The sequence below is a fragment of the Centrocercus urophasianus genome, unplaced genomic scaffold (genome assembly GCF_019232065.1).
Source record: "Centrocercus urophasianus isolate 14NV4802_14NV808 unplaced genomic scaffold, USGS_Curo_1.0 seq_26, whole genome shotgun sequence".
Lineage (NCBI taxonomy): Eukaryota > Metazoa > Chordata > Aves > Galliformes > Phasianidae > Centrocercus > Centrocercus urophasianus.
Genome location: NW_024884822.1, coordinates 629,109 through 648,631, shown reverse-complemented (window position 1 = coordinate 648,631; position 19,523 = coordinate 629,109). Strand labels below are relative to the sequence as shown.

Sequence of the window (19,523 nt, the reverse complement as noted above, 5' to 3'; positions counted from 1 at the left end):
TGAGGCTGTGTTCCTTTGAACATCACCTTCCTTAGGAGAACAGGGAGGGTCCTTCTGGAAAGCCTTGTGTTGGGGTGATTAAAATTTGAAAACGTGGAGAAGACAAATCCTTGCTTGGTGTAGGAAGCACCAAGTGCTGGGGCTTACATTGTAGGAGAGGAGACCAGCGGTTAGATCTGCTGCTTCACAGCCAAAAGGTTGGCTGTGGTGCACAGCTCAGGAAGCTGAGGAACAGAGCAGGTCGGGCGTGCTTGCTTAGTGCTGTGTGGGATGGAGCCAGCATTGCCACCAGGTGTGTGTGGGAGCAGAGCCTGGGAAAGCAGGACTGGGAGCACTGGGCCCTGTTTGCTGCTGTAGGGCTGCCAGAGTGCAGAGCTCACTGTGGGAACCCTGCTCTGTGGGCTGCAGAGCCCTGGGTGCCTTTGGGACACTGCTGCAAGGAAGCCACGGGGCTGCGTTCTCTCCCTTGCCCAGGTTTAGAAGTTGTTTGCATGCCGAGATGCTAGAATTAAGCATCTGAAGTTATTCTTAAAACCTGGAATTACCAGTTTGTCAAAAACTGAAAGCCACAACTAAAGATCATACAAAAAGAGCACCGTATGCTTATTGCCTGCAGCACGTTCATGGCCTGCCAGCTTTTTTAGTGTGAAATGCAGACGCAGCCTCACAGCTTGAGCAGCAACCTTCTGCCAGGGCATCCATGCTGCTGCAGGGCACAGCTCACTCCTATCCCTGCTGCCACAGTCCTGTCCTCTGCCCAGCACCGTGGCAGCCCTTCCGGCTGGAACAGCAAGCAGGTGAGGTGACTGGAGATGCCAGGTTACCCTGAGACTTTGGGCTCACTGCATCAAGTGGATGCCAGAGTTGGTGCCAGTTGGAGGCAGATTGGAGGCAGGGAAAGGAGTAGTAGTACTGCAGTAAGCTTGCTTAAAGTGGTTGGAAGTGTAATGGGAAGCTGTTCTTAAGCTTCAACTGTTGATTCATTAGAGGAAGCAGGGGGTAAGGCATCCAAGGAGGGCTCCAGCCAAGGTACTTGTTAGCTGGAAGCTAAAGCTTCTGGAAGCAACGTGAAGCTTTGGAAGTGGCTTCTTTAAACTTATCATCTTCCTCTATCCATTGTGGCCTTGCATGCCTGCTCAAGCCCTGTAAGATACCTCACTCTGGGAAACATGCAACTGAAGTGAGCACCATGCTGACCCTGTAACAACCTGAAGGGCTGACATCTATCCTGCTGGGCTGCGAGTGTGGAAAACGCTGTGGCTTCATATATTTGGAGGTGGGATCTGCTGGGAAGGCATTCCTGCTCTCTGCTTCTCTTGGAGCTCTGTCTTCGGCGTCCCTCGGCACAACTCAGCAGCAACATCCAGCATTGCTGTGCCCATTGTACATCTGTGCCAGGTGCCAGCCATGTTGCCATCTCCCCATTTCTGCTCTGCTTGCAGCAGTACTTGTGGCAGCACAGTGAGCCAGATGGGCAGCACATCCCACCCTGCAGAAATGGGTTTCTTTTCCTCCAGCCAAATCAGCTCTTCCCCATCTGGTTAATCGCTCAGCCGTGGGAAAAGCTGTGCCAGCACCAAGGGAGTGGGATGTGAAGATGGGAGTGAGCTCCTGGAGGGGTGTGGGAGGATGAATGCTGGTTCCCAAGCAGATTCCCTGCTGCTTTTGGAACCATGGGCTGGGTGAACGCAGCTTCTTGTGCGCTGGTGTCTTCCTGTATATTCCAGTGCTTCAGATTCTGTGTTGCTTCCTCTCTTTTGCTGTGTGCTGCTCTGTCCTCGAGCCATGCAGTAGGTTGCTGGTCAGGGTAAGCACATGGTGTACCATTCCTTCCTGTAGCCCCTGGGCTGTCCCAGCCCTGCAGCTATGCTGGCTGTGGGGGGGATCCATCTGTACTAAATGCTACAGTTTCTGCAGTCGTCATGGGAATCATTGAGTGTGCTCACAGATAGCATAGCAGAGCTTAACTGCTCTATGCTTTATTGACAAGATATTAACATAGTTGCATCCAGTGAGGTAAAAGCTTGTGCAGTCACAGGAGGAAGAAGAGCTGAGCATCAAATCTTTCTCCTTTTGGGTGCAGCCCTCCTGGCAGTTGTACCTTTGTGCCCTAAAACTACCCTGTTCACATGTGCATTTGGAGGTCTTTTATTGTATTCTTCACGAGTATTAAAAATACCATATTTACTGCAGTGTGCAAATGATATCCAAGCTGTTGCTGCCAAACAGTGTATTTGATATCAAGCCATGTTTTAAAGATAAACTCCAATAAAGTTCATACTAAGTGGTTTTATGGACCATTACTTTGGGCCAATTCGTGAGCCGTCATACTAACGTATTTGCAGATGAATTGCCTTCATTACCCTACTAATACAATTAATGTATCTTCTTGCTGTTACCTCCTGTACTCTGCTTTGTTTCTGCAAGAGGCATAGCAGCATTAAATATATAGAAACAGCTTTTACCTGGAAACCTAATGGGCTTTCCAGAGACCTGGGCATGTATCTCAGGAACCATAAAGGCTTTCAGCATATTTTTCTTGTCTAGGCTGCATTCACCTTCGCCTAATTGGGGGGAATAAAACATCAGAGTTCCTCGTTCGGGGCAAGGGGGGGAGGGGTGGGGGCAAAGAGGAGCTTCTGTGCACACTTTCACAGCATATCACCTGAGAAACGCATGTTTTGTGGAGGAGAGAGCGTGTGTTCTTGCCGAGCCTGGGCAGCAGTGTGCCTGGGTGGCACTGGGCTCTTGGGCTCCAGCCTGGCAGCTCACTGCTCACCCAGTGCCAGCATCAGCACAGCAGGGCCCTGACATAGTCCAAGGCAGAGCTGGGCCAGCAGAATGGGCAGGGCAGGTGAGGACGGGAACCTTGTGAGGTATTGCCTGCTGCTGAGCGTTGGGGTGAGCAGGAGAGGGGAGCCACCCTCCTGCAGCTCGATGTGCTCCCACTGCTGTGCTTGGAGCCCTTCATCTGCCCCTCTCAGTGCTTTGATTTAAAGCTAGCAGAAATACTACATGTGCTCTCTGTTCTGTTCCCTTTTCTAAGCTTTCAACCTATGAAGTGCAGCGTAGGCACAAGGAACATAGGGGATGGAGATATCTGTGTAGGCTAGGTGACCGTTCCTCTCTGCGCTTTGCAGAGTTGTACTCCAGCACATCCTTATGAGGAAGTGTTTCAGTTTGTATTGGGTATTCAGATGCTCGCACTGCTGTGGTGTAAGGCAGCGTGTGGCAGGGGAGCAGGCCAGTGCTGGGGCTGCAGCCAGGTGCTGCTTAGCCCAACTTCCCCACCTGCTCTCCGAGCTTCTCAAGTGCTGGAGAATTTATGAGAAATAACCATTTGTGTCTGCTGTTCCTGCGTGTGTAACTGTCAGCATTGCTGCGAAGCTCTTAGTTCTTGGTGTGCGTCGTAAACATCACTGGGTACCAAAATTAGTGCTTTGCCTCCTGCTTCTTAAACATAGTAGGACATCGTGCTTGCCTGGCAGCTCAGGGACATCTGGTGCTGTCAGAGCAGTCTGTCTGCTGAGATGCTGTGCAGACAATGTCCTGTCCAGGGTGAGATTTAAAAATATCAGCTAACAAGTGTTTAAAACAACTCCAACAGCAAGTGCTTGGGAGGAGTGGGGAGGAGGCTTTGTAACTTACTTATTCTTCCTGACTTTCTTAAAACAAAGTTACGAAACTAATTAAGCCCAATTTTGTATTTTGAGGATGAAAATGTTTTAGATGAAATTGGGTGTGTGATTTTCAGGATGACTTGCAGTGCTGTATCGTGACAGTAACCCAGTGGTTCGTTTGGAGCAGAGCTATTCCAGCAACTTCACTGAACTTCTCCTGTATTCATTTCTGCTGTTCCATTGGGATGTTGGTTTAGAAAAGTAATGGAAAGGAAAGGCTCAGTGATGGCTTTGAAGAGCTCTCTTCATGCAAATCTGTTTTTTTTTTTTTTTTTTTTCCCCTCCTATGTAAATGTGCAGGGGAAGTGCAGTAGGTCTCTAAGCTGTTAAATATGAACCAGCTGAGTTCTCTGGCTCTGTAAGGCTCTTTTGCTTTTGCACTTGAGATGCTGTGTTGGATGAGCGGGTTGAGCTGGCCCAGCTCTGTGCTTACTGAGGTGCTCAGGGTTTCTGCTGGGTGCCCTGCTGAGCTGGCGGCTGTTGTGCAGCTGGAATGTTTCCATCTGTTGTCCCATTGCCTGGGCTGGGTGTGCAGGGCAGCAGATGTGGGGCAGAGGCTGTTGGTGTGGCCTCGTGCCAGCGCCCCTCGCACCTGGGAGGCTCTTTGGAGACCGCGCAGCCTTACTTGTCGTTGTTCTGTTGAAATATTGGGACTTTCGGGTGCTTTGTTGTTGTTTTCAGTTTCTAACCAAAACATAAGGGTGTAAGGTCCACGTGCTTCATAATTAGCCATTAAAAAAAAAAAAAAAGTTGAACCAAACTATTATTTCCATTCATATTGTAAACTTAATTTACACAGGATGGCTGTGCTGCGCATTTAAAAGCCTCTGTTTTTATTCTGTTTTTCAAATAAATTCTGATGGAGCTGATGAGAACCGAGTTATTCATAGAGCACTTTTCTTCTAGAAATGACGGCTGTTACTGCAGGCAACGTGAACTTCAGATGGGACCCCAAAAGCCTGGAGATCAGAACGCTGGCGGTGGAGAGGCTGCTGGAGCCTCTTGTTACACAGGTAAAGGAGAAAAAAAGGTGGGGAACTGCCTTCCTAGGGATGATTACCTGTTTTGATGTGCCACTTCAATCAAGGAACTCAGAGCTTCAAGAAGAACGCTGCAAACCCAGGGGAAGGGTAGAAGGCAGAAATCACTGCTTTGTTTTATTTGAGCTGTTACTGTGCTCAGCTCTGTGCTCCCTCAGTGCGTGATTAGATGCAGCATTTCAACTGGCAGAAGCTGATACGCTGTTTCTCACCTCTATTTTGAGTGGTGTGTTGCTAATTTGTTGTGTATTTACGAAGCTGTGTTGCTGAGGAATGACAAAAGCCCCTTGCAATGAAGCCCTCAGTGCTTGCTAAAAGGAAGGTCTCCTACATTTTCTTAAAGACTCTGAAGGGAACCCTTAATATAGGTAGAGAGAATCAGATAAATGCTGAAGTTTCTGATGGATCAGTTTATTAATTTCAAAGCAATGAGGCAACGCTTTCCTACTCTGTGTGAGGGGGTGTTTGCAAGCTATCTGTAGCAGCCTCCTGTTGTGTATCAGTTACCCCCTCCTAACGGGGTCCCACTTAAGAAATGTGCTTTCATGGCATTTGTTACTGTTTCAGTGTATCAGTTACAATATATACTTTTTGTTGTTGTTTAATTTCTGCCTAGGCTTCGCACTGGGTTTGTGAATTAAAACTTATGCATGGTGTATGTTGCTCAGTAAAGTGCATGGGGAAGTATAGGAAGACTACGGCGAGCCTTGTGAATGTGATCTGCATCTTTTGGTTATTTTAGAAGTTCTTATGAAATAATCTTTATCTTCCAGACCTGGTAGGGTACGCTGGAGAGATTTAACTTACATTTCTAGTATTATTTTCCTGAGCAGTAGAATTTTTCAAGCGAGAGTATGAATTGGACACGACTGGAGCAAAGCATGAACTGAAGCGATCAAGTTGTGTTTCCCATGTGTGTGTCCCCTTATTTGCCATGCTGTAGTCCTTGCCTTTGAAAGAATTTGCCATTCATTCCCTCTGGGTGCACATCTGGGCTGTAGGGGGTTTGCTGTATAGCTCTGAAGCTGGAGTTACTGGTGGAGTCTTTCCTTATCAGAAGTAGTCCTGATTTGGAAAACTTCACTCAGCAAAGGACCTTTTTGGCCAACTTCATTGTCTGTAACTTATTACTAAAGTGGCTCAACAGGCAGTACTGACAATCCCAAATTTTGTGAATGATGAGACTGGCAAAACATGGAGAGGAAAGTTGAGGAAATTGCCTTGCTGCAACTAGCTTTTTATTTGTAGTACATGATGAATTGAGACTCCCAGATCCGAGTGCTTTCCATTAAAAAGAGCAGCAATGCTCCCAGCAGATGGCTTTACCTCTCTGAATCAACGTGAACCAACCTACTGAGAAGATGGATTCAGCTCAGAGGACCTTCATGTCAGCAGTCCTTGGGCTTTCCAGAACATTAATTTTTTTACCATTGTAATTTAATGTCCTTTTGAAATAGCTTTATATGAATTTTGCTAGACTTTAGAAGGGGAGGAAAGAAATGAGAAATGAGTGGGTTTTGTGTGGGTTTTCTGACATTTATATCCATGGGATTGAAGGGGATAGATCTTGATCCTAAGCTAATGGAGTAGCTGGTCATCTGATCAGAGAGGACTCTTCGTACTAAAGCCTTACTGGGAGAAACTTGAAACATTCCTTGATTACAGGAGGATTGTGAACATTTGATTTGAGTATTTTTACACCTAATTGTTTGGCTGCAGCATTCTCTGGTTTTGATTGAAAAGCTGCTGCATTACTAGATTTCTGTAGATCATGGCTTCAGCCTTGTTTGGAGTCTTTTTACGTCTGGAGAGCTATCCCAATCTATCCTCTAGTTGGTTCCTTTGTGTGCGATGCCAAATAGCTCTGGTCTGGTTTTGAGATTGCAGTTTATCAAAGACACAAATAGAAATCAATTCTTAAGTTTTTCAGGTCTGCTGATGCTTCTGAAAAATCTCTGAGCAGTTTAGCTGAATTTGTAAAGCTCATCTAATGAACCAAAAAGCACAGTAATGTTTAAAGAGAAGTGAAAAACGCTTGTTTGCAAATCTCCCCTTTGGAGCTGACAGTAGAGCAAGTATTACAAATACGGTGTTTAAAAAAATTACACGTGCATGACCTTGCTGTCAGGCTGATAAACTTCTAATTTCTTTTTCCCTTCCATTCATACCTTCAGGTTACAACGTTGGTTAACACCAGTAACAAGGGCCCCTCTAATAAAAAGCGAGGGCGCTCTAAGAAGGCCCATGTTTTGGCAGCCTCAGTTGAACAAGCAACAGAGAATTTCTTGGACAAAGGAGACAAAATAGCAAAAGAGAGCCAGTTCCTCAAAGAGGAGCTGGTGGCAGCTGTGGAGGATGTTCGCAAACAAGGTAAGAGCTTCTGCAGCTGGATTTTTTTCATAGTAAATAGAACTGTTTCCATTTCTTCGCTGTTGTTACTAATGATTTTACTTCTCTACTTGTGGATTACTCCTCTTCTTGGATTATCAACTTGTTTAGCTGACTTCCTACAGTTAAAAACATTAACTGGGCAGATCTGGAAATCAAATGTCCCAAGGAGAGATTCAGAGGAGAGACGAAGGTTGAGGCTTTGAAGAATGTAAAAAACAAAGCAAACCAAACCAAAAAACACCCAAAAAAACACCACCTCAACTTAGGCAGAAAAGTAACCTTCCTCCTTGTAAACCACCGCCTCTAAATATTATGAAACCACATCTCAAATACTTGTCAATAACTTCTGCAAAATTTGGATGTGTTTAAAACATCATTGGAGGAGGAAGAGCTGAGTATTGACTTAGAACTGGATGTCTTGAATATGCAAAATGTAAACAGTGAAAAACAGAATGCAAGGACCTTGATTAAATATTCCAGACTTCCTCCCCCCACTTCTAGTGTTGATTTTTATCATTTGCCTTGTTGCTTTTCTTGCAGGTCTTTTCAAAGGAAGCCTATGGAGCGGCTTACTCTAAAATATGCACTAGTAAATGTTGCTGCTCATAAATCATTTATTGTTCTTCCAGTCATGAGCCTTTTCTACGCTTCAGTGAAACCCAGTCAACTGGTATTAATGGTGGTTGCTGCTGCAGCAAAAAAAAAAAGCAACCCAAAACCTCATTGGCATTAATTACTTGTTTGTAGCTGAAATTGCACAGTGATGAAATATTAGTTGAAAATGGTTTCAGTTCTGGATGTGCCTGGTTGACAGACCAAAGAAAGATCCATGCTGCAGTGTAAGGGGCTAATTGAGATGGTTTAACTTAACAACGACAAACGGCAAAAGATCCTTTTGTCCTGAAGGCTTTTAATTCTTTGGTGCTTGCTTGATTGCTGCTCCATATTGGGAGTTGGAGTTCATCTCTGAATGTCTTCACATCACTCATAGTGATGTTGGTGTGCGAGGGAGTTGTACTTAGTTCTTGAGAATGTGAAATTGCGTTATCTGAATTTGTGTTTGGATATTGCAGTGAGAAGCTGGTAGGAAAAACTGAAGCAAGAGGCTTCAGTATGAGTCTTTTGCCCCTTTTTTGTTGAGATGAGGCAAGCCTGATGCCCGAACTTCCCTGCTCTATTGCTCTTCGGCAGAGGAGGTAGGGTTCAGAGCTGAGAGATGCTGGAGAAAAAGTACTTCTACCATAATGTTGTTTTGCTTCTTCATTTCATGCTACCTGTCGCTTGCGTGAAGCTTGATGCACAGGGAAAACATTCTGAGAAGCTGTGTGGATAATAAGCATTAGACATAAAGTTGCAACTGAATACAGCTGCTGCCCACAGTTTGTGGGCAGCAGTTTGTGGGGATGCAGTCGTCGTGTGGCTGAGCTGGGGCACACCGTGGGGCTGAGGCCTGTGTCCCTGGTGTGGGGCAGTGCCTGGGCAGCCAGAGCAGAGCAACTCGTCAGATGAAGTAGAACCTCAGAGGCAATCAGAAGCAAATGATGGAAAATGAGATGCGACAGACTGTGGAGATGAGGGTTGTTTTGTGGGTTATTGTTGCCCTGCCCAGGGGTCTGTGTTGGGAGGGTTGCACTTTGCTAGCGCTAATGATAGGAGATACAAACTCACAGAGCACAATTACATGCAGTCTCTGCACTTCAGAAGAGCTTCCAGTGGTGTGGTAGGCCAGTGGAGTTCAGAGACTGGAGAAATGGGAGTGGAACAAATAACCTGTGCCTGCCAGTGCTCAAGGCAGTTGGCTGATGCCTGTAGTAATAGGCTCCAGCTTGTGGTCAGCCCTGAAGCGGTTGGGAAGCTGGACTTGCTAATCTTTGTAGGTGCTTTCCAATTGAGCTAATCTGTTCTAAAACATGTGCTTAGCAAACCTTTTGGGTGCTGGTGCATTTATGTGCCATTTGTGATGGGAAGCAAAAAGCAGAGAGGTCAGTCTGGATGCCTGGGTCAGCAGCAGGGCGATAGCAAAGTGGCTGTCTGTGAAAGCAGCAGTAGGACTGTAGATGTGTGCCCAATTTATCTTCAGCAGAAGACAGGAAAATAGAATTAATAGTGCCTCTATTTAGAATAGGGAGAGGTTTAGATACCATAATAAAAAGAGATGAATGAATCTGGACAGAGGTTATGAAGATGATTAGAACAGTAGATAACTTGTCTCATCAGAGCAAATTAAAATTTTTTTTTTAGCCTAGCAAGAAGATTGAGGGGGTACATGATTTTAGTGAGCACAGTTGCTCATAGAATCTATTTGTTGGGGGTAAAAACAAAGAAGTGGAAAGAGCTATTTAGAATGAAGGATAGCATGGCTACATACTAAATCAATATAAGTGGATCACTTCAAAGTCTTCCTGATTTTAGAATGGAAGAATAAATTACAACTTGCTTAAAATATTAAACAGCTTCACAGAATATCCAAAGTAAGATTTCTGACCATGTAAGGCTGTGGACTTCTGACTTCTTTTGAAGCAGTGAAACTTCTTAAAGGAAAAATGTTAGTGGAAACAAAACTGCAGTGTTTTTTCCTGCTGTGGCTTTAGAAAAACGGTAGTGGTGAGAAAATGTCTGATGTGAGCTTTGATTTCAGCACCCTTGTGGTATATGTTACTCTGATTTTTGCCATTACAACTTTGCTGGGTAATAGAAGGGGTCATAACAGCCTTGCCTGTTCTTATTTCCTCTTCTGCAAGCTCCTGCTCTGTGCTTGATGTTGTTATAGGGGTTTGCCCTCTCTGAAGAACCGAGGCCTGGTGCAGGTTGAAGTGGCAGCTGTTGGAGCTGTTATGAAACCAGCAGGGTATTTATCCAGATGCTGGGTACTAAGGCAGGCTGTGAGCTCTGAGGTCAAGAAGGGAGCTTCCCTTGGGTTGTGCTGACCAGGCTATTCCTGTTCTCCTCCCATGCAGGCTGTGGTTTGCTGCCTCTGTATCAGTGTGTTAGCTTACACTGCGGAGCCTCGCGCTGCCTTCTTACTGTTGCGTTTCTTCCAGTGGTGTTTTTACATTAAAGACCAGATATTAAAGCTTAAAATTAGAAAGCGTAAAGCTGTGTATTGGGTTTGAGGTAAGAGAATGGATAATCTTTGTAATCCTGGGGGGTTTTGGTTGTTCCAGGGTTGCACTGCAGGGCAGTGGACAGACTATTCAGCATTGTTACTCTCAGCCCTATGCTTGAGTGAAGCTTTCTTCAAAACTGAATGGGGGTTTGAGGAATTACGAAAGCGTAAGAAAGGTGTTTTTTTAATCTGTACTTCACATGAGATGCACAGCTTAAGGGTTTCAGAAGAGCAGAAGGAAGCCAGCTGCACAAATAGCATAGTTAAGCACTGCATTCTTCTTGGAAAATTCAACTTTACAAGTCTGTTGTGACCAATTAGCTTAATTTCTTGAAAGATTACAGAGTTTTTGCTTGTTCTCCTGCAAGAAAAACATTTTTGGAGAGTGCCTCTTGTTGTATTGAAGTAATTCCCCAGCGCAGGACTGGAGACCCTTGAAAAGCTGTAAGCGAAGGGAGCTCCGAGACAGCTCTTGGCAGGCTGCAGATGAGTGCTATATGTGGCATATGGATTTAACTGAAGGTACAGTTTGAAGAATTAACCATTTTTTGTTTCCCTAAGCGTCAGTTCCCCATATTCATGTGGCAAAAGGAAATGTGAAATCTGGGCTGTAATAAGGAATCAATGAGTGTCTGTTGGAGTGCATTTGAGACTGCGTCCTTCATATCAGGAAGCCAGGGCAGTCCACTGTGCCCCTGTGGAGGACAGTGAAGGCAGCAGCAGTGGAAGGGAGGACTCATTACGCAGAGTAACGTGGCATTGAGGCTCTGACTTTATCTTCACCATCATTTGGCAGGGAATAGGGGGCTCTGCAGAGATGAATTGGTGTTGTGCATAGGCAGAGGTATGGCGTGGGTGAGAGCAGTGAGTGGCACAACCACAGGATGGGGGCACCAATGGCTGTCCAGGCAAAGGCATGGCCAGTCACACTGGTGGCTGCCAGGTCTGTAAATGGCTCTGAAATGCTGGGGAAGAGTATGCAGGAAAGGACGTGCTGATAGCATGCCTTGTGATTCTGATACTGAGAGTGAAGCAGCCTGGAGACAGGCTTTAATCTGCAGGGTGCTGAAGGGCACAAGATGATGAGCGTGAATTTGTAGCTTGAAGGGAAAAAAAAAAGTGAATGCCTGCGTGTCCCCTAAATGCACATAGGTCTCCCCTCCTCTGCTCTGCTCAGCCAGCGCTCGCACAGAGCAAGCCTCTTCTGTCATGGTCATCTGCAGCATGCTGCTGGGGAGGATTAATAGTGCTGTCTGAAAGTGCTGTCAGAGCCTGTGGGCATGGTGGGAATGAGAGTAGAAAATGGGTAATTTTCTTTTGATGGACTAAAATCTTAATATTTCTGAAATGGGCTTTGTTCCATTAGATTTAATTGAATTCTTGGTATTTTATTGACAAGATCATATGTGGCTACTATTGCCTCTTCTTTTCTTGGTTCTTTTATTATCTTTCCTTTATAGTATCTAGTGAAAAATCTGAGGTGATATTGGAAAAACAGATTACTCCTATAAGAATTCATATCAGCTGTATAATCTGAGTTGCAGTCTGACACTTCTGTGGTGTATATCTTTAACTCTTAAATCCCATTTTCAAGCTTGCATTCTAACCTCTGGCTCAGGTTTGAAAATGAGATTATATTGCATGCAACTCCTGATGTACGCCACGAGCAGCAGCAGTGCAGAGGCCGGGGCAGGGTTCCTTCCTGTGCTTTGGGTCTGGTTACAGTAACCACATCTCCTGAGGCTTCTGTAGCAGAAGTCTGGAAGTTGGCTTTCTTCGATTGGTGGGGAAAATAAATAAATAAATGAACGCAATGGTTTTTAAATTTAATCTTCCATTAATTTGGTGAAGCCAGTTATCTTCTGACGAGCTCTTTGAAACTTACTAAATCTTTAAAATCTCTCATTAAAATAAAAAGGGAGAGCATTTCATTTCAGGGCTAGCATGTAAGGTGGTGATTTAAGCAACGGATGAAAGATTATCTTGTTTTTTAGCCTCATTTAGTGATTTCTGAGGTTTGAGTGAACTGAGTGGCCACCTCCAAGTTGTTTTGAGTAGGAAAACAATGTTTTCTTTCTTTGGGGGGGGCTGGGCGGGGAGGGAAGAAAGTGAGAATTTTACATATAAACAAGGGAGGAAATATGGCAGAACCAAGCTCATGACAAATATATCTTAAATCCTGAGGTTGTGCATACATGCATTTTTTTTTTACTTGTGGTAAAATGAATTTCACTATTATTTGTCTCTTCTAGGATAAATAGTCATGTCAGCTACATAATTTCATAATCTCATGGCTCGTTGTTTTCTAGCACTGGAGGAATATTGTCCTTCACCCATGTGAAAAACTATGGCTCTTAATGCTTGTTAAAGTAATGAGTCATAGCCCTCAAAAAGTTGGGTGGGAGATAGTTGTAGATTGATGCTTATAGCTGGTCTGTACTTGCACAGCAGGTTTGTCATATGTCACAGTGCTGAAGTAGTGCATTTTTTATCTTAAAATGTTGTATGCCATTCTTGGAAGTAGTGTTTAAGATGATGGAAGGATGTTGCACAGGAGGGAGCATCTGAACAGAACGGAGTGTCTGCGTGTGGTTGCTTGGACAGGCTGGCGGCTGTGCTGGAAACTCTTCCAGGGCAAGTGTGTGATGGTTAACTTCAAGTTCTCTGCTCTAGGTGATTTTGAGTGGTTAAAGTGTGCCTCCCGTCAGGGTGGTGCCCCTGGCTGCTTGGCCATGGGAGTGGCTTATGGGCACAGTCATGCCGCAGCATTACCATGAGATTCAGGTGCAGATCTCTCCCAGTGCTGTTTGGTGGTGGGGACACTGGGTAGCTCTCCCTTCTGAAGCATAATTTGAAGTTCTTTTCTCATCTGTGAGAAATGTGCTGTCTGTGTTCTGGCACTTGGCCAGACGGGCATTTCTCAAACAGGTTTGGGAAGCCTCTGGCACAGCAGTCAGCCAGAGTATGCAGTCAGTATGCTTTTCTGGTCATCTCTGATTGCCCATGAATCTTTGGCCTTGAGCACCCAATGTTTTCTAAACTATAACCTAACTGTTCTCCAAATGTTTCCAAAATGCAAGGAGGTCAAAGAGCAATTATGTGGATTCCAAACCTAGTTGCTGTGCAGGAATTGAGCTGGTAGGAACAAAATGCTGCCCTTGAAAGGAGGAGGACAAAAAAGGCTGGTTTTATTCCTCTGAATATATGCAGAAATTACTGTTCTGGCTTCTGGATGAATTTTTCTAGCTGTTTAAAGCAGCTTTTGCTTTCATAGTTATCCTGTTGCACTGTTACTATCTGAAATCCAGATTCTCTCCTGCAGCAGATGCAGCCCCACAGGCTATGAAATGCTGGAGCGTGTCAGGAAGCAGAGCCTTGCCCTGCCTGCAGACTGCGGCGCAGCTGGCCAGGTCCTGGCTCCCAGTTGTTTACAGCCCTATGAGCTGTGGCACTTCTCTCTGTGCTTACAGGGTGTTCTGCTGCCTCCTGCTTGAAAGCAGAGCTTCCACTTAACGAAGGTGCTGTCATGTGTGGAATAACCATACACTGCAGTTGTGCAAGTAACAGCAGTGCCACTTGTATTTGCCCCTCCTGAGGACTCTGGTACACCAAAGCACCTGCGTAATTTGAAGGAGGAATCAAAGTGTGACTTCCAAACCCTTCCTTCCTCCTGCACCACTCCTTCAGTACTGTGATGACCATGCTTGGAGACGGCAGAAATGCTGGCTGTGCTTAAGCAAATGCTTTTTGTTGGCACAGCCCAGACTGTCTTTCCCAGGAACTCTTACGCCCTGAAAGAAATGCTGTGACAGTAATGTGGGGCCTTCTCCTCTTGCAGGTGACCTGATGAAGAGTGCCTCAGGGGAGTTTGCTGATGACCCCTGCTCCTCGGTGAAGCGCGGCAACATGGTGCGAGCGGCGCGTGCCCTGCTCTCCGCAGTGACTCGGCTGCTCATTCTGGCAGATATGGCAGACGTCTACAAGCTGTTGGTTCAACTGAAAGTAGTAAGTGCAGGCCTGGGCTGTGCCTGGTGTGCCACGCTGAGCCTGGAGCTCTCACTCGCAGTGATTTGCCTCTGGAGCACTGAAGGTTGGGGACTTTTTCTCTTAGCGTGCAACTGATGAGTGTAAAAACAACCAGCAGACACTGTCCGTAGCTTTTGATGCTGTGTTGCACTTTGTTCTCAACTTTTAGTGTTGAGACTAATGCACCGTGGTCTGTGAATTGCAAAGATTTGATAATCAAATCTTTTAATCATAAAGAAGTAACTTGGTTTTCTCATTGACTTCTACTCTCTTGTAGCTAGCAGATATGACTGGCTATTAGTACCAAAAGTAGCTTCAGTGGATTGAGTAAAAATGAATATGATTAAAATTTTTTTTTTAATATATTTGCAAGTAGGAGGTGGCTGGTTTGTGTGGAAATTGAGATGCAGTGAGCCTCAATATTGGGTTGACTTCATCTGGGGTTTGAGGTTCTGTCCTTGGCAGCCACAGCTCCAATGGGGCCCAGTTATGCATTCTTGGCTGTCCCTGGTAGCTGATGACTCTGAAAGAGTACCTGAGCTTGAGGTATAGTTAGCCTTGACATGTCTGTGCTCTTAAAAAAACCAACCAAACAAAAAAAAAAAACACAAAAGAAAGGAGAGAAAAATCGCTTTGTCTGCTTTGAAACGTATTCTAAATAGTCTTGTAAACTGTGAACTGTATTACTTGGGAAAAAATGAATATATCTATTCTTTTAGGTAGAAGAAGGTATCTTGAAATTAAGGAATGCTGGCACTGAGCAGGATCTGGGTATCCAGTACAAAGCCCTCAAGCCAGAAGTGGACAAACTTAACATAATGGCAGCCAAAAGACAGCAGGTATAGTGATGGCAGTTCTTATTTCTGTATGCTGTTTCTTATTCTTTTTCAAAATAAGAAATGAGGCAGCCTTGCTGCTCTGAGAGTCTACCTATTGCTTCTACTAATTTTTTTACTTCTTGTTTGTTTTGGAATACTTTGTCTTGCACTCGGTGACGTTTAGGAAATCGAATGGCACTTGCCTGGTAAGCAGAAAATCTGCTCAGCTGTAAAACACTGCTTCTGACTGAAGTGTCCATGCTAGCATTTGTTTATGTTAATGCTTTAGTACCTTTGTGAAATGCTGCTTCTATAGAATTGCACTGGTGCATGTCAGGACATCCATTTTGAAGCAGTGCAGGTATGGGTAAGGAAAGAGGGTTGGGATGTGACTTAGTGCTTGGTGCTCTCACCACAAAACCACGCTGTCTTTGTGGCTCACACCGATGTACTGTCATGGGTAGGGGCAGAATTGCAGCTCTTCTCAATGCACCACACCAAAGCTAGTCTTGGAGTCCCCATTTAAGAAAGGTTTTAAGGTCCTGTGCTTTGTGTATGTTCTGTATTTGCATAGCTATCGCTAGGCCTCAATTGCATGCAGAATTTGCTTTTGTACAACATGACTGTTGTGACTCATTCCTATGTAAGGTAAGTCTTAAGGGAAAGGTGTAGGCAGTCTGATTTATCTGAAATAGCGTGGTTTTTGTAGACTGTATTTTTTTGTTCTGCTGATCTATACAAACCCAAACTGTTTATGCACCTCTAGCGCTGCTTGTTTTCTTGCATGGATTTATCTTTGAAAATAAACTGGGAGCAGTTTTAAATGGATTGCTGGTTGGTTATGTATCTGGGATCTGATTGCGGTAAACGGGGATGGGGTTGTGATGGCAATGCAATAAATGTCCTTAAACTGCTTTGTGATGGATTGTTTTACACTGTGGGAAGTGGTTGTGTTAAATCTGTAAATCTGAAAGCCTGCTTGGAGTGCCCTCGCTGCTTAGTGTGTGTCTTAAGAGGTCGTGTATTACTCATTCATTTTTAAGAGTCTGTCAGATTATTTATTTTTTTCTGTTGGTAAGGCAGCCCACTTCATTTTCATCACCTCTCTGTAAGACTGAAGAGGTAACTTTAGAGTGTTTGTGCTGCTAATAGTTGGGTTACTTTTCCTTTTTAGAAACTCTCCTGCTTGTGCAGGACTCAGAAGCTCTCTCCATTCATAGTACTTAGATTCCAAAGCAGAGATGATGATGCTTTAAAGAACTGCAGCATTGAGTATTTGTGAAAGGACCTATGGGCTTACTCAATCCTCAGTCTTAAATTAGTTATAATTATAGTCATTGGTTAATTTTCTCCGTTTGGAGATGAACAAGAAGTTGAGTGATATTCTTATTCTTCTGAAACGAAGTGTGTGAGTCTCTTGAGGGGAGTGAACTCCATCCTCTAGGTGTGATTAAAGAAAACATACTGGTTCTGAGCATTGGAGTTAAATTTAAGATCTGACTTCTTAGATGCAGAATTCATGACATGGTTCCTGTGGTTGAACTGCTCCATGCAGAACAACCGTGTGAATTTCTCACAGAATCTCTGTGCTGGTTTGCACACACTCATTGGATTAATTACTTCTGAAACAGAGCCAGAAGGCTAATGTCAGTGATTGTCAGAGATTACCTCTCTTTTTTTCTTCCTCTGGTTAAATGATGCTTGTCACTTACCTCTTGGCATCCTAAAGCACGGATGGAAAAGTGAGGTCACAGCTTCTGAGTTCTCCTGATGTAGCGGTATTGTCTGCGTTCAGAGTGCTGGTCCTTTGCTGTGGCAAGGAGCAGACATGCCTTGGATTTTGAAATGTGGAACTGTGAATTGCCCTGTAATACTGCTTTTATTTGAGTTTTTATGGAGCTGTTGTGTTCTGAGATGAGTTGAGCTATTAATAATAGGAAATGGAGAAAGCTCAAGGTTGAATTAGACTTGAACATGCTAAGCAAAGAATCTGCCTGTCTCTTGAAGATGTGGGAAGGCAGTATATGGATCATGTGTGGGGACTGCTTTCAATTGCTTCTTTCTTCAATTTTCCTAATAGGAATTGAAAGATGTGGGTCACCGTGATCAGATGGCGGCAGCCAGAGGAATCCTGCAGAAGAATGTTCCTATTCTCTATACTGCATCTCAGGCCTGTCTGCAGCACCCTGATGTGGCTGCGTACAAAGCGAACCGGGACCTGATCTACAAACAGCTTCAGCAAGCAGTCACGGGCATCTCCAACGCAGCTCAAGCAACTGCATCAGATGATGCTGCCCAGCAGCAGGGTGGAGGTGGAGAGCTGGCTTATGCTCTGAACAATTTTGATGTAAGTTCTCAACCTGTACATAAAAAGTGGCAACTCCAAGTATTTTGTTTGCTTACGTGATTTATAAGCAACATCTCTTGTTTGTTACCCAAAAAAAACCAGTTTTCTACTGAAAACCTGCAAGTCCCAGGTGAAGCAGGCTTTTATTTTTTTCAAAATCGGCTCTTTCAAAACGAGGATTGATAAAATATAGAAAGGAGAAATGCAGTTCTTGATGATTGAAGGCTGTCAAGTTAAACTAGCACAAAAATAGCTGTTAGCCTACTGCTATGTTAGATGTAAGCCTTTGGTTTATTTCAAATTTGATTATTTCATAATGTATTTATGTAATTTATTCTTGTGGGTGACAGAAATGACTTATTAGAAGTGAATAATGTATTTGGAATTGCCCAAACCTACCTATTGAGAAGAACATAGAGTGGGAAGTTTAATGTGATACCTAGTTGGGAACAAAGTCACTTTTAAACCAGTGTGTTGCACTGATCTGTCATTTTCTTTGTCTTGTGTTCTGTAAGTTACCAAGGATAGCCATGTGCTTTTACTGAGAATACTTTCCTTCTGAAGCCAGTATTTTGTATCTACTACTGAGCCAGTCTGAGAATTCTAAACACCTTGGAAGTAGCTTCCCTCTAAAACTTTTTTTAATGTCACAAGGCTGTCAGTCACAAAATTCTTAGTACTTTTTTTCCCAAATATTGTTCACCTTTTCCTCTTTTGCTCTTGCCACCCCTGCTTCTCTATGTTACTTTATTCCGTATATCTTAACTTCTTTTAACATCTCCCTAAAGGATGAAATACTATTTGAGGTTTTCCCTGTACTGAATATGAAGCCTTTCTCTGTCATCTCTTGGGTTACAAGAGGACATTGTGGTTATCTTGATCTTTGTGACAGATTTCAGCTTTAAATCTATCTCAAATTCTGTCAGTTGTATATTCAGTTACATATGTTTGAAGAACGTGCATTGGGTTAACACCCAAAGGATCACAGGTTTGATCAGATCTGTAGGATGGGAAGGCAGTTCCAGGACCAGCACACGATGCTGAGGACTGGCTCTGGTACGTAGAATTGAAAAACATGTCAGTTCCAATTTGTATATTGGCTAATCTTGCTCCAACCATTTAATATGATTTGTGCTGTGTGCTCATATTTTACTGTGAGCTCTCTAATATATGGTCAGAGACTTATTGAGTGCTTTAGCTTGCATTGAGTTCTGAACTTTAGTTTCCCATACTGCGGCTCACTAACAGCACCAGGGCTTGCTCAGCAGGCCAGCCTGAATAGGCATTGTGTGCAATGGCTTTGTCTGCTCAGCCTTGCCAAAAGAGACAGACAAAACAAATGTGCCCAGGTTCTCTGCAGATGTTATCCCTGCACTTCATTTCCTGTTAACATGTCAGTGTTATTGTGCTTTTGTTACAGAGGTTTTGCACGTCCCTCCCAAATGCTTCAGTGTTTCTGCTGTGATGGTAAAATATTAAATGACTACCAGAAGATAACAAGATAGTGATTATCTCTCGTTTATGTGGTGTAATTTTGGGGTCATAGCACACCACCACTGCATTACCTGAATAGCTAGAATTTTCAGGAAAAATGGGAATATTAGAAGAACGTGTGCTGTTTCTAAACCTACTGTGAATTCTGTGGTTACTCAGCTGGGATACTAATTGTGCTGACATTAATGTTGAAATTAGCTGGCATACAAACTGACTGTAGAAAACTCCCATTGCAAAAAGCTTTAGGGCTTCTTTCGTGATGAGTTATCTACATCTTTCCATCCTGCCCCTTAATTGGGAGAAAACCTATGCAAACCCTAAACAAATCAGTAAACCTTGAAATGGTCGTATTATTTTCCTTAAACTGCACAACCTGTTTAAATAAGCCACCTGGAAGTAATCACAAGGTGGTGTGTGCTACATTACTTCTTCCTGGTGAGCACTGGATCGTGATGTTGGCCCCTTGAAAAGCAGATACATCAGTATTGCTTATTAAGCCTCAGGTTTCTCAATACGAGCTGTGCTTACTAATCGTCCTTCAAAATGAAGCTGATAGACTTCTGCCATGAAGAAATCAATTTATATGCTATTCTAGTCATATGTTCTTTTACATGAATTTGA

At 44.0% G+C, this 19,523-nt stretch overlaps 1 protein-coding gene across 1 annotated transcript in view; it reads left to right on the top strand.

Annotated features, from left to right (window-relative positions):
- CTNNA1 (catenin alpha 1) overlaps positions 1-19,523 on the top strand; it is a 107,417-nt gene that overhangs the window by 10,196 nt on the left and 77,698 nt on the right. The window contains exons 2-6 of the mRNA XM_042826360.1: positions 4,587-4,693; positions 6,895-7,090; positions 14,056-14,222; positions 14,963-15,082; positions 17,142-17,408. Coding sequence (XP_042682294.1) covers positions 4,589-4,693; positions 6,895-7,090; positions 14,056-14,222; positions 14,963-15,082; positions 17,142-17,408 — 855 coding nt within the window. The 5' untranslated portion in view covers positions 4,587-4,588. The remainder of the gene's footprint in view (positions 1-4,586; positions 4,694-6,894; positions 7,091-14,055; positions 14,223-14,962; positions 15,083-17,141; positions 17,409-19,523) is intronic.